This window comes from Rosa chinensis, chromosome 2 (assembly GCF_002994745.2).
Source record: "Rosa chinensis cultivar Old Blush chromosome 2, RchiOBHm-V2, whole genome shotgun sequence".
In the NCBI taxonomy this organism is placed as follows: Eukaryota; Viridiplantae; Streptophyta; class Magnoliopsida; order Rosales; family Rosaceae; genus Rosa; species Rosa chinensis.
Genome location: NC_037089.1, coordinates 6,705,406 through 6,719,080, shown reverse-complemented (window position 1 = coordinate 6,719,080; position 13,675 = coordinate 6,705,406). Strand labels below are relative to the sequence as shown.

Here is a 13,675-nt window from a genome sequence, read left to right as displayed (position 1 = left end):
AAGTTGGTCGGAATCCAGCAAAAGTTGGCCGGAATCCGGCGATTGGTGATCGGAATCCGGCGAAAGTTGACCGGAATCCGGCGGCCGGTGACGGGCTCCGGCGAAGTCTCATATGGTTTCTCTCTCTCTCTCTAAGTAACAAAGGGGTGAGGGGTAAAATGGTATTAAAAAAAAATTAAAAACAAAAAAAAAAATTTAATGGGGTATTAGGGAAGAGTCCCTTAGAGTGTATTGAGTAAGAGGGAATTAAAAAAACTTAATAGGGTAAGTAGGAAAAAAATCCTTTATAGGGTAAATGGACAAAAACCCTTTATTTTACACGCTATATCACCATATATAGTAGAAGTTTTGCATGCCGATTTGAAATATTAACCTAGACATTTATTGTAACGTTTTGTGCGTCTTAATTGCTTTTCGGTTTCATCATGTCCTGACATCGACTTTTTTTTGTTATAGTACTATAGAAGACATCAACATCTATACGTAGGGTCTAAGAGGTAGGATGCGATACAATAGCACCATAGAAATTTAATTTGGTGTCTTTCAAATGTGTCGGATAATCAATTCCACTCCAAAAAAAAGTTGGAAGGAAAATTTTTATTTCGATTTCTAAGTTCTAAAGTTTCAACCTCCCATTACGAGTAAAGGAGTTCTTTTTTGAAAAAAAAAAATTGGATATAAAAATCTTGATCAAGGAAAATATAAATTCTTCAACAAACAACCCATAAAATGATAAAATAGATTACCGGAGAGTTGACTAGGGCTGTCAATGGATCGTGTCGGGTTAAAGTATTTGTCGTGTCGCTAGATACAAACTCAAACCCAATCCACTTAATAATCGTGTCAAAAATTTAAACTTAAACCCAACTTATTTATTAAACGGGTTACCTGTTTCCAACCCACTTAACTCATTTAACAAATAGGTCGTGTCGTGTTAGACAAAATGATCTATTTAAGGGTTAATGATGCGATCCATTTAACTAAAAAAAAATTCATAAATTGATTAAATTCACTAAAAACTCTATAAGAAGAAGAATATAAATAATTAAATCCAATAATTATAAAGCAAAATATTTCAAATTATCTAATCATATGATCAAATACTCCCAAAGTCCAAAATTTCAAGAATAAGTATAGCATAATCGGGTTATACGGGTTCACTTCGTGTTGGCGGGTTGACCCGTGGCCGACCCCCTTTTAATTGTGCGGGTTCAACCCGCTTTATTTCGTGCGGGTTTCGAATCGTGTTATCGGGTCATGTCGGAATTGATAGCCCTCGAGTTGACATACATGACAATAATTAATGACACAACAATAAATTAGAAGTCTCAAAATGTTATGCCTTAAGAAAAGACCAGTAACTGCCACTTAAATAATTAATTTGGTTGAAAAACCTTATCTCAAATCTTAACTATGGCTCTTGCTTAGTTGGGTGTGCTCCCCAACTTAAGTTCGAATCCTGAAGATGTCAAAGTGGCTAGACACTATGCTGCAATTAGGGCTGTCACTCGGTCGGTTCTAATCGGTTATAGGTATTACCAACTTCAAAACCAAAGCTTTCGGTTTCAAAATTGAGCTACCAATTACCAACCAAAAGTTTCAATTTTTAATCATGTTTACCAAATTCTGTATTTCGGTTTTCGGTATTACCAACTTTAAAACAACTAATTTTTTGTAATATAAATTAGAATAAACAATAATAGGTTTTTCAATTTTATAGTCATAAACTTTGTATTCATCTACTTATTAGAGCTTTATTTTGTACATATGACATCAAGTTTGAACAATTTTCAATAAAACTAGATTATTTAACAATCTTTGACGAGATTACTTAAAGTGTATATATTATTAGTGTAGTATATGTAGAAATGTTCATATTATTATGAAAGTTTTTATGTTTATTTCTTAATATACATGTATGTGTATTGAAAATTATAGTATATAAAGCTAATATTTAGATAATCGGTAAATTCGGTATTTACCAAAATCAAATCAATTTTTTCGGTAATTTTCGATTTCGGTTTTATCGGTCTCAATTACTAAAAAGTCAGTTTACCAAACACAAAATATCGGTTGGTATTCGGTCGGTTTGGTAATTACCAAACCAAGTGACAGCCCTAGCTGTAATGCATAATTGGAGCATTTCATATCCGCTGAAGGGATTTATTCTGAGCCTATAAAACATTTGAGTTTCCCTTGATAAAGTAAAAACAAAAAAACAAAAAAACAAAAAAAGTCTCAACTATGGTTTTCTTTACTACAAGTCTACAAGTCCACAGTGTTGCACTTTGGACAACATCAATGGCCAATTTCTGAGGAGAAATTGTATTATACAGCAAAAGCTGTGCGCTTTTCCATGCACAAAGATATACATTGTTTTTATATTAGTTTCATGTGCTTCAAACAAAAATTTCGGTTTAGGGTGGCTTCCCCTTCAATGTAATTAAAAACAAAATTATTCTCGGAGAAACATTGAATGTGTATGAATGCGTTATCCAACGAACTCTCGATAATAGAAAATTTGGTCTATAGTTTAGAGGATTCAAATTTGCTCACTACTTTTATTTTGTGGTGATATCACTCTCCTATTAAAACTTGACACATTATATAGAATTAATTGAAATTATTTTTTAATAAAACATCATGATTAACAATAATTGTGTTTTATAACACATGATAGTTTTGTGTTGAGTGATGGTATCACCACCAAAATATTGGTGGGGAGCAAATTTAAATCCCAGTTTAGATGATGAAGTCCATCACCGTTCATATTGATCTCTGGGCTCACCAATGAACACCAAATTACCAATGCTACAATGCATAGCTCTAGATCTTCAGACTTAGATTACCAAAACACCGTCAAACAAAGAAACCTCCTCAAATTTTTTAAATGGTTCACAAAACAAAAGAAATAAAATTCACACTAAAAAAAAAAAAAAAGAGAGATTAATTTAGTTTCTCTGGAGCATTTCTGCTGTAACGCAAAAGCGAGTCGAGCCTCTGTAACTTGAGCTGCTGCTTGAACCGGTTAATAAAGTCGTCAGCTTTCGCGTCAACTTCTTCATCATCTCCAAACGACATCGTTTTCTCCACCCCCCTTCGCTGCCGGACACCTCCCTCGTTTTCTTCGAATCCTCTCTCGCTGGCGGACTTCTTTATCACCTTTTCGGGTCGGATTTCCGAACCTTCATGACCCCTGTCCGACTTGCTCCGATGAACCATATGGTCTCGCGTCGGCTTCGGTTTCGGGTTCGGGTTATCGGCCTCGGTCGGATGAAGATCTTCAGCTTCCGGGTCGGATCTGTAGAGAGAGGAGAAATCCATTGACTTGAGACGGGCCAGGAGCGAGGGCGTCCGGACTATTCCGGTTGGGTGTTCTGTTACGTGTTCGGGTTCCGGGTCGGGTTGTTGGAAGTCGTACTGGGAAAAGTTGATGGACCTGAGCCGATCCATGAGTGACGGAGTCCGGACTAATCCGGTCGGGTTGTCCGGTGCTGGGTATTCCGTTACGTGTTCGGGTTCCGGGTAGTGATGTTGGAAGTTGTAGTGGGAAAAGTTGATGGACCTGAGCCGCTCCATGAGTGACGGAGTCCGGACTAATCCGGTCGGGTTGTCCGGTGCTGGGTATTCCGTTACGTGTTCGGGTTCCGGGTAGTGATGTTGGAAGTTGTAGTGGGAAAAGTTGATGGACCTGAGCCGCTCCATGAATGACGGAGTCCGGACTAATCCGGTCGGGTTTTCCGTTACGTGATGGGGTTCCGGGTGATCGGGTTGGAAGTTGTAGTGGGAGAAGTCGAACGACCTGACACGTTCCAGGAGCGAGGGCGGTCTACCGTACTGGTCGTGTTGGGGTTGTTGCTGAGGTGTTTTGCAGAAACGGTGGGAGATGACGAGGGTGCCGATGGCGAGGTTGAGGAAGATGAAGAGGGAGGTGGGTGTGAGCCAGCTGAGCATGAAAGCCAACATAGCTGCTATGGTTTGGTCGCTCGCTCTCCTTTTGCTTTTGCTTTTGCTTATGTGACTAGTGTTGTTGCAGATAGAGAAAAAAGGTTGTTGAAAATGGAGGGACTTTCTATATTATTCGGCGTTTACAAAGGGAGGACGTTAAGTAGCTATTGATGTTGCGACGTTTCTTCGTTGGCTATACAGTACGAGAACATGAAAAGGATAAAAGGACCAGTTAGCACCCGGCACGGGTTTTTCCATATCAAATATTGACATTGATGTATCACCTTTAACCTTCGGTTATATTTTCCTTGATGATGAAAAGATCAGTAACGACAAGAGAAAGGGGATCATATATGATATACCCACCTTCTGAAAGCAACAATCTTATTATATTACAATTCCATCCTAATCGATCGAAATTGAAATTTGAGAGGACTACCCTAATATATCAGTACGAATGTAAATCCAAGCCATGAGCATTATGCATGGAGAAAACGTCTTTGCTCCCTATCCACAACATATATACACTATATTTGTAATCATAATCAACAAAGTTGTTTTCTCAACACTAATTGGTAGGATAAAAAAAATATATAAATATAAAATACTGACATACACTTGCACCAATATAAATAGACGGTTGGATAACATTAACTGCATAATTTGATTATAGAAAAAAATGCTGACTACAAAGAGCTGACATCACCTAATAGATGATTGGTCACTTTGACTACTGATGCATAGACTAATTTTTTAATGTTAACATAATTGTTTCAACAAAGATATTTGAGCTATTTTCTATACATTTTATCACTTTGGTAAAAATATAAATTAGTTTGATCACTTTAAAGTTGCAAGATATCAGATTTGTATCACTGTATCCATTCCAAAGAATACTATTCACAGACTTCACCAAACATGTGAAATCATTACATAAGACCAAAGTCACCAGAATACAATGAAATAAATCTCTGAAACCTAACTAGCTTTGACTTATTATCAGAATGCAATCGAATAATGTGCAAGACTTTTGCAAGCTAGTTAGAAACATAGAAACGAAACTGAGATTTGTCCGGAAGCTAAGCTGGCTGCTAGGTTAAGCAATGGACATTTTTGTATTATTAGTACGGACTGGGCAAGGCAGCACGCCATGACTATGCATAGACAGTAATAACAGCATCGTGTATTGTCTAATGTCTAGCTAACAAAATTGGACGGCAGATCGATCAGTACTACTTATTCAATTCTAACCTGATTTTCGACGTTAAATTTAGAGTTTAGGGTTCAAAAATAACTATAATCATTTATAATAATTTCATGTTCGGTTGGATGCATGTGCTTATGTATTGGTAAATTATATATATATATATATTTTTTGATCAAATGTATTGGTAAATTATAAAGTTGACCTATTTTATTTATGTAATACTAGTTGAATGTACTCAGGAGAGGAACTAAGATTTGTAACTTGAGGGGACCGAAACATAATTAAACATATAACTAAAAACAAAACAAATAAACTTCACAACATTTTTATTTAGACTTATTCAATTATAGCAAGCAATCTCTTTATAAAAGTTGTTCTTCAACCCCTAATATGATTGATGAAACTTCAAATCTAAAATATTAACCACAAACCCTAACAAGTTTAACAATGTTAAGGGACGGTAAATTTCAAAAAAAAAAAAAATTTCCTTATTTACAATTGAATCCCAAGAAATGAATTCTTATGAATTTTAGTAAACAATAAATGAGAGGTAAATGCTCTTACCTCTCTTTTTGACCAAAGTAATAATAATAAGAGGTCAATGCTTGTCGGTGAGCTCTGATCTGTTAGTAAGTTATAATTCCAACATTATTTTTTTTTTCAAAAGAATAATTCTAACATTATAAAAGTCATAGGTTCGATTCTCACTTACATATGTACCTGGGGGCCGGGTCAGCTAAGGTTGTTTATTATTTTTTTTTTAAAGGTCAATGCTTTAAGGTTAGGGGAAATGGTCCAAACAGTGTTCTACTTTTTTGTCATTCTAAACTTTTGTACCTCAGCTTCCAAAACTATCAGATTGGTATCTAAGGTTCTTACCCCGACCTAATTTTAGTATCTGGATCCGTTAGCTCCGTTACGAAGGCTGCCAGCTGGCATGTTTTGACCATAAAATGACCAATTTACCCTTTATTTATTTATTTTCTTTTTCCCTGCTGTTTCTTCGTCTACTATCTCTAGTATGTTCTTTTTGAACTTTGGATCGATTTTTAGGGTGCAAAACACTTCTTGCAAGCTCGTCTATTCTCTCTCCACCCATTTCTCCATTTAGGGCATAATGTGTTGCTAATCTGAGCCTATTGAGAAATCGATTCCGATCCATTCCTATCAATGTTGCGATTAAGAGCTTTCCAGCTGACGAATGACAAGATCGTCAAGATTCAGTTGCATCCCACGCATCCATGGCTCGTCACCATCGATGCCTCTGATCACGTCTCTGTTTGGAATTGGGAACAACGCTAGGTGTACAATCTCGCCCTTTCTCTCTTCTATCCTCCTCTTCTTTTTGTTCCTTTATTCAACTTTGGTTGGATTCTCAGGTGATTTACAAAGGGTCAATGCAATCAAACCTTGAATGTTTCCTCCATGGTACAACCCTAGTGCTCCAACCCCAGTTCTTGCCCAAGTTTCGTGTTTTTATAATCTTCCCCTGCTTTTCTGAGTTTGGTTTCAATTGTGTATATTTTTATTGGATTGATCCATATTTTGATGTTTAAATATGGTGATTATGTTGTTGTTCAGTCTGAGATTAGGAACCTTAATCAACTATGGCACCTGTGGGAGAGAGAAAAGGTTTAGTATTTCACATTGAGATTAGGAACCTTAAACGACTATTGCACCCGGTCAGTTTGGGTGTGAAGAAGAAGAAGAATAAGGTAGGAAGGAAAGAAGAAAAAAAAAAAAAAGGAATAAAAGAACGAGCTGGGCAGTCCTGCTATCTGATAGTAACTGTTCGTGGATTGGACTTGCTCTACTTCTTGTTTTCGAAATCCTTGAGAAAGAAAAATTCGACAAAGTTGGGAATCAGAGGCGACTATCTGTGAATTTCAGACCAATTTTGGGTGTGAAAATTCACTAGTTTTTCAGAGCTTCCTAGACTTTAGGTTTGGTTCATATGGACTTTGTTGCTATGAACCACGAGGTGGGCAATTGGTGGGTTGTTTGATAAACCAATACTTCAAGCTTCAGTTTCAATAAAGAGACTAGATTTAAAAGTGAGAGGTTGTGGGTTATATCTAATATCAGAGAACGATGCTGCAGAATTTGTTCAAAATTTAATAAACCAGACTATTATTCGACACATGGATTTCAATTTTGATCGACATTGTGAGAAAATTTTTGTGTTCTTGTTTTCTTATAATTTGATGATTGATATAACGATGAAAATTGAAATTGATCTTTGTTTGTTTTGGTATTGAAACAGAGAGAATTGGGGAATATGAAAATTGGAACCTTTTTTTTTTTTTTTTTTTTTTTTTAATGTGGGAGTAAATGATGAGATTTCTTTGTTCTTGCATTTGTATATGATGAACAAGGAGAGAGAGAGAGAGAGATAGAGTTCTTGCATATGTATATGATGAACAAGGAGGGAGTGAGAGAGAGAGAACGAAGGTTGAATAGACAAGATTGCCTTTGCACATTTGAATTTTGGATGAGCTAACGGCTCCAGATACTAAAATTGGGTCGGGGTGAGAACCTCATATACCAATTTGATAGTTTCAAAAGCTGAGGTACGAATGAGAATGGCAAAAAAGTGTGACACTGTTTGGGCCATTTTCCCTTAAGGTTATAATTTAGTATAATATTTATTACTGTGCAACCTGGGGTTTCGATTTGCTAAGACATATTATTATATTAACTTACATATATCCAGCTTTCAAAAAAACTTACATATATACATAATTAATGTAGGGTGCGGTTATTTCCACCCTACTAAACACTCTTTTCACCCTATAATGAAATTTTTTTCTTTAAAATCCCAAAATTGTCTTTAGCAACAATTATTAAAGGAAAAATAATGAAAATGAGAAATAAATTTTATCAATAAATAAAACTTTACCCAACAGACATCTATTTTATCATCTCAGCTTTCTGTACACAAAAAAAAAAAAAATCATCTCATCTTCTTCATCGCTAGCCTACCAAGCAATTAGTTAGACAAAATTTTCACGTTATAGCAACAAGTGAAAAGAATTGTTGGTTAGTATTATTTTGTTCTACTTCGTGTGATTCTACGTCACAGTAGCTGATGAAGGGAGAAGAATAGAGAAGAGGAAAAGAACTGAAAGAGTAAAAATAAACTAGAAGACGTAGGATTGTAGCATGATGGTGTGTTTTTTCTTTTCTTTTCCAGTTTCACATTTTCAATGGTGATATTTTTTTTTTATTTGAATTATTTGAGGGTGAAATTGGAAATTTCAAGATAAAAATATAATTGTAGGGTGAACAAAGCATTTAGTGGGGTGGGAATAGCCTCACCCTTAATGTATTAATTAGCTGTTATGTTCAATATATTGATCGGGGGTCTGAAACCCTACAGACCCTTTAGTGGTTCCGCTCCTAAATGTATTATAGTAAAAACAAAAACAAAAAAAACAAAAAAAAATCAAGTTTTTCTACGCTTGTTATCTAGCTTTCGTTGGATTTGATGTGTTGTGGACTTGTGGTTCCAAACCTGATTAATATATCTTTGTAATTGCGGATATGAAAAATTTGGGCTTCCTTCATGATGCTTATGCATGTCTATTTTGAATGAAGTCTTTTCTTCTTTTTCATGATCACTGTTGTTAGTGCGTTTGTGTGTTAATATATAGGGGAAAATTTTGTTTAGTCCTTATACTATGACTCTATCATCGTTTCAATCTCTGACATTCTAATTTAATCTGAAAAGTCCCTGAAGTTACAATTTCTATCTAATAGGTCATCGCCGTCTAAATGCTCCGTTAACTGGCTGACGTGGCACACAATTAGATGCGTGACTTGGATTGCCACGTCAGCAACTTAAAGGCCCAATTTGACTGAATCTTAACTGTGAGGACCTATTAGACGAAAATTGTAACCTCAGAGACTTTTCAGATTAAATTAGAATGTATGAGACTGATGAAACAATGATAGAGTCATAGTATAAGGACTAAACATAATTTTTCCCTAATATATAATATGAACATGCAAGTTGCTTCGCAAGTCCCAACTTTAAACCATTGCACGATTTGCAGATAATTGTTACTCTCGCACAGAACAAAAGCTCTGTGACCCATACATGCGACAAATACAAAAACTAGAGGATTCTTTCACTTTTCTTTTGTCTATAAAGAAAGCACAGAATATAGGGCTTTGAACGACTTTTGATTCAGCAGAACTTCATCGGTTACTTCCACCCAGAAACTTTAATCATTTACGCACAGAAAATAGAGTAAAAGAGCCACCACATAATATAATATTAGGCCGATTTTCACGAAGCAAAGACCCAGTAAATAAAAAGAGATATTAAGCATGTGCTCGAATCTACAGAAAGAAAGAAAGACCAAGACCAGCTGCGTCAAGAGTCAAGACTCAAGAGTCAAGGTCTTTATTTTCGCATCTATTTAGCTTTAATGTTTCTGCAGGTTCACACTTGCTAGGAGCATGTGCAGATTAAATTGATAAGTCACTGACAATCTTTGCACTGTGGATGGAGGCTGGACCAGTACAATTATATGAATGTGAATGTGAATATACAGGGCCCCGAGGCCAGTCGTACCCAGTTGGGGTCAGTGGGTCCCGTGACCCAATGAGTTTTTTTTTTTTTTTTTTTTTTTTTTAAATTCGGAAGTATATAGCCAACGTACATATATATATATATATATATGCTGGGCTGAGTAGTTACCATTTGGTAGGCCAAGCCCCGTGGGTTCTGTTTTAGTCAGCAACAATTTGGTCTAGGTTCGAAAACTCATTAGTTGGTTTTTGTCGTTTTTTTTTTGTTTGGGTCTGAATATTTTATATGTAATACATATTATTCTTTTGCATATTAAGTTATTAATACTTAGTTCTATTTTTGAATTAATTTTCAAAAAAATTAATGTAGTTGTAAAAATTTAATATAGTTATTAGTTTATTGCTTTAGACAATTTAAACAAATCACTTTGATTTTTTTATTTTATTTTTTTTATAAAATATTGATATTTTATAAGTGACCAATTTAAAGTTAAATCTTAACTCCGCCACTGATCGTGCCTGTTTATGGTCACGAGTAAACATTTTTCCATTTTTCATTTTCCTAGCTCCACCCCGCTAGTATATTGGGATCATTAATTTCATGGACCAGAAGAAAGCCTAATCTTCATCTTCATGGACAGGTACATATTGGAATATGGGAGCCTCTGTACTACCTCTTGGATTTATGGTCGAGTGTGAACGTACACTTTCTAATTTATCCCTAGCTACCCACTTTCTCAGAGAAGTTTGGGAGCCACATCCATAATGAACTTTGGAAAACCATGGTACTCTTTCACGAAAAATGTAATACCAACGGCATCAAATTAATACTCCTTTTCCTATCTTCGAATTATTTTTATTTTGTAGCAAACGTTCTTCGCGGATATTCTGCATTTATTATTTTGGTAGTTGGGTAGTGATTGTTCAAGGAACCCACCTACAATGAGAGGCATGACAAAATTCTGAATTTGTCTACTAAATTTATATCTAAATGACATAAGTTCTATTAAGTCACTAACATTTTTGGTACAATGAGGGCCAAAGGCCCAAACAAAAAGATAAAAACTAATTAATAGAACTAGCAGTCATTCTAGGACTGATAACTCCAATTATGTCATCTAGAATAATATCAATCACGCAGGCTAGACGTCTTTGAAGAGTGCAAATTTAAGGTGAAATTGAGACACTAGCCTTTGCAAGGGCGTCAATACCCATGTTCTTTTCTCTAAGGATATGTTGAAACTGTATAGACAAGAAATGTTGAAACAAATATTGGCAATTTCTAAGCAAAGTTTCCAAAGCACACAGGTCAATGTCATCTTGCTGGATTAGTTGAAGAAGCACAGGAGAATCAGACTCCAAAACCAATTTAGTGATTCACCATAATGACGCAAGTTTTATTACATGGTGCAGATAAGTCGTCATTGACGATGAAGGCTGCACCAGTACAATTATATGAATATGGACCCCTAGGCCAGTAGTATCTGTTGAGTTATTTATGATCGAGTGTGAATATTTTTCCATTCTCGTAGCTACCCCCCTAATTGGTATCATTTTAATGGACTAGAAGAAACCCTTATCATCATCTTCATGGACAACTACATATTGTGAATATGGGAGCACCTGCCTCAGTACTACCTTTAGGATTTATTAGGGCTGGGCATTTTAGCCCGAAAGCCCGGAAGACCGGCCCGACCCGTCACAACCCGGCCGTACGGTCCGGGCCTTAAATTTTTTTCACGCAAAACGGTTCGGTTCGGGCTTGAAGTAAATAAAAACGGTCCGGGCCCGGGCCTTGTGTTTTCAGAAACAAAAAGCCCGTAAGGCCCGTATATACCAATTTATTGATTATTTTATTCACTCCACGCGTCCTTCTTCTTCTATGAGTTCTCTCCACGCGTCAAATACCCTCTCTCCTTCTCCTTCAATTTTTCCTTCTTCCTCCTCCTCCTCCTCTTTTCTTCTTCGAATCTTCCTCTTCCGCTTCGCCAAGAAATCGAAGAGCGACGTCCAGTCTGCCAAGTCTGCATCCTTGATCTCGACTACGGCCTCCCCGTCTAGGTCCGCGACACCGCCCTCGCTATTGGCTCCGACGAAGCCATTCCCAAGAGCGACGTCAATCGGGTCGATTCCGAAAATGGATCGGTGCCCAGATTAGATTCCAAGTTGGGTTCTTGATTTTTTTGAGTTTTGAATTTTTCATGGATTTTTGAGTGTTCTTGTTCATTTCATTGATTGGTGGGTTGTTTCAGGTTTTGGGGGAGAAGCAGGTTGGTGTTGAATTGGGAGGTGAAGATGAACTTGGGCTTAGAAAAGGGATTAAGATGCGAGATCTTGAATCAGTGTGCCGTGCTGAAGGTACTTGTTTTAATTAATTTTTTTTTTTCCGTTGGGGTTTTAACTTTTGAATGATTATGAACTCTATTGAAAAACTTCTACACTGTTTTTAGAGCTTTTGTCTTCAATATGTATATGAAGCAGTGTGGAATTGTGCGGTATTGCAGTAAAGATGGCTTAGAATCTAAGTACTTTTATGTGGAAGTAAATTTATGTTCGTAGTGTAGATTGAAGTAAATTTTCAGTTCATTCGGGTGTTTCTGATATAATTTTTCCTCTCCCTATTAAGATTGTACCATGGCTGCTGATGGGAAGGCCGATTCCGACATATGCTCGTCCTCCCAGACCACCAAAGAGCAAGAGGAAGGTTGGAAGAGGCTGAGAGCCGAGATCTGAAAAGAAAAAGAAAAAAGAAAAAAAAAAGTATTTTGGGCCCGAAAGCCCGGAAACCCGGCCCGAAATGAAACGGGCCGGTCCCTATTTAGTGTAAAACGGGCTTTGGGCCCGAACCGTAAAAAACGGGCCGGTCCCGGGCCCAGCAGATGATAACTTGAACCCGGCCCGTGCCCAGCCCTAGGATTTATGTATTGAGTGTAAACGTACACTTCGTATTTTAATGTAACCCTAGCTAGCTGCCCACTTTCTCAAAGAAGTAGTTAGGGAGCCTCATCCATAATGAAATTTGGAAAAGCATGGTTCTCTTTCACCAAAATGTAATACTAGCTGTATCAACTAATCTTTTTCCTATCTTCGAATTATTTTTTTTTTTAGCAGGCGTTCTTGCCTGTATTGTTCATTTATTATTTAGGTAGTGATTTTTCTGAGAAACCCATGCACCTACAATGAGAAATAAGATAAAATCCTGAATTTGTCTACTAAATTTAGATTTAAATGACGTACATGCTATTACGTCACTAACATTTTTGGTACAATGGGGGCCAATGGCCCAAGAAAAAAGACAAAAACTAACTAATAGAACTAGCAATTTCTAGGACTAGAAACTCCATTTATGTCATCTAGAAGAATATCAATCACAAAAGGATGGAGGTCTTTGAAGAGTGCAAAATCTTAAGTGAATTTGAGACACTAGCCTTGACAAGGGCGTGAACAACTATGTTCTTTTCCCTAAGGATATGCTAAAACTGTATGGAAGAGAAATGTTGAAACAAATTTTGGCAATTTCTAAGCAAAGTTCCAAAATGGTGATGGTCAATGTCATCTTGCTTAATTAGTTGAAGAAGCATAGAAAAATCAGACTCCATAACTAATTTATGACACGTTTACTTACTTAGAATGAAAAATAATCATAAATCGAAAACAACTGAAATGAGAGAAAAAAAGAATCGGTATTGATTCCGGAGGAGTTGATTCATAAACTTATCTCTTCCCTTCGTAATCAATTTCTTGAGTATTCAGGAATTGATTCCTTATAAGGAGGTGAGACCTACACCTATTCCGATTCCTTCATGTGTTAGTAAACGGAGGAATACTTTTATCCAGAAGCATTCTGATTCCTTTATGTGTTAGTAAACGCAGTGATAAATTTATTCTGTAATCATTCCCTCCCATTCAAAATAAATAAACATTCCCTTAATGATTGAGGATTAAGGGCGAGCTTTAAACCCTAATATAAACCCCAAGGCCCTA

At 36.4% G+C, this 13,675-nt stretch overlaps 1 protein-coding gene and 1 long non-coding RNA gene across 3 annotated transcripts; one reads left to right on the top strand and one right to left on the bottom strand.

Moving 5' to 3' along the window:
• Window positions 1-2,859: 2,859 nt before the first annotated feature.
• Window positions 2,860-4,154, bottom strand: LOC112187734 (pathogen-associated molecular patterns-induced protein A70). Of its 2 annotated transcripts, XM_024326638.2 has the most exons (2): window positions 3,736-4,154; window positions 2,860-3,609 (listed from the first exon to the last, which is right to left on the bottom strand). In XM_024326638.2, the coding sequence occupies exons 1-2, from the start codon at window positions 3,964-3,966 to the stop codon at window positions 2,947-2,949; spliced, it is 894 nt and encodes a 297-aa protein (XP_024182406.1). In that variant the 5' UTR covers window positions 3,967-4,154; the 3' UTR covers window positions 2,860-2,946. The 2 variants fall into 2 exon arrangements, with proteins under 2 accessions (XP_024182406.1, XP_024182405.1); XM_024326637.2 differs by having other exon boundaries at window positions 2,860-4,145.
• Window positions 4,155-6,171: 2,017 nt separating this feature from the next.
• On the top strand, window positions 6,172-6,631 carry LOC121051975. Its single transcript, XR_005807673.1, has 2 exons — window positions 6,172-6,457; window positions 6,535-6,631. It is a non-coding gene; the product is annotated as an uncharacterized LOC121051975 (long non-coding RNA).
• The last annotated feature ends 7,044 nt before the right edge of the window (window positions 6,632-13,675 follow it).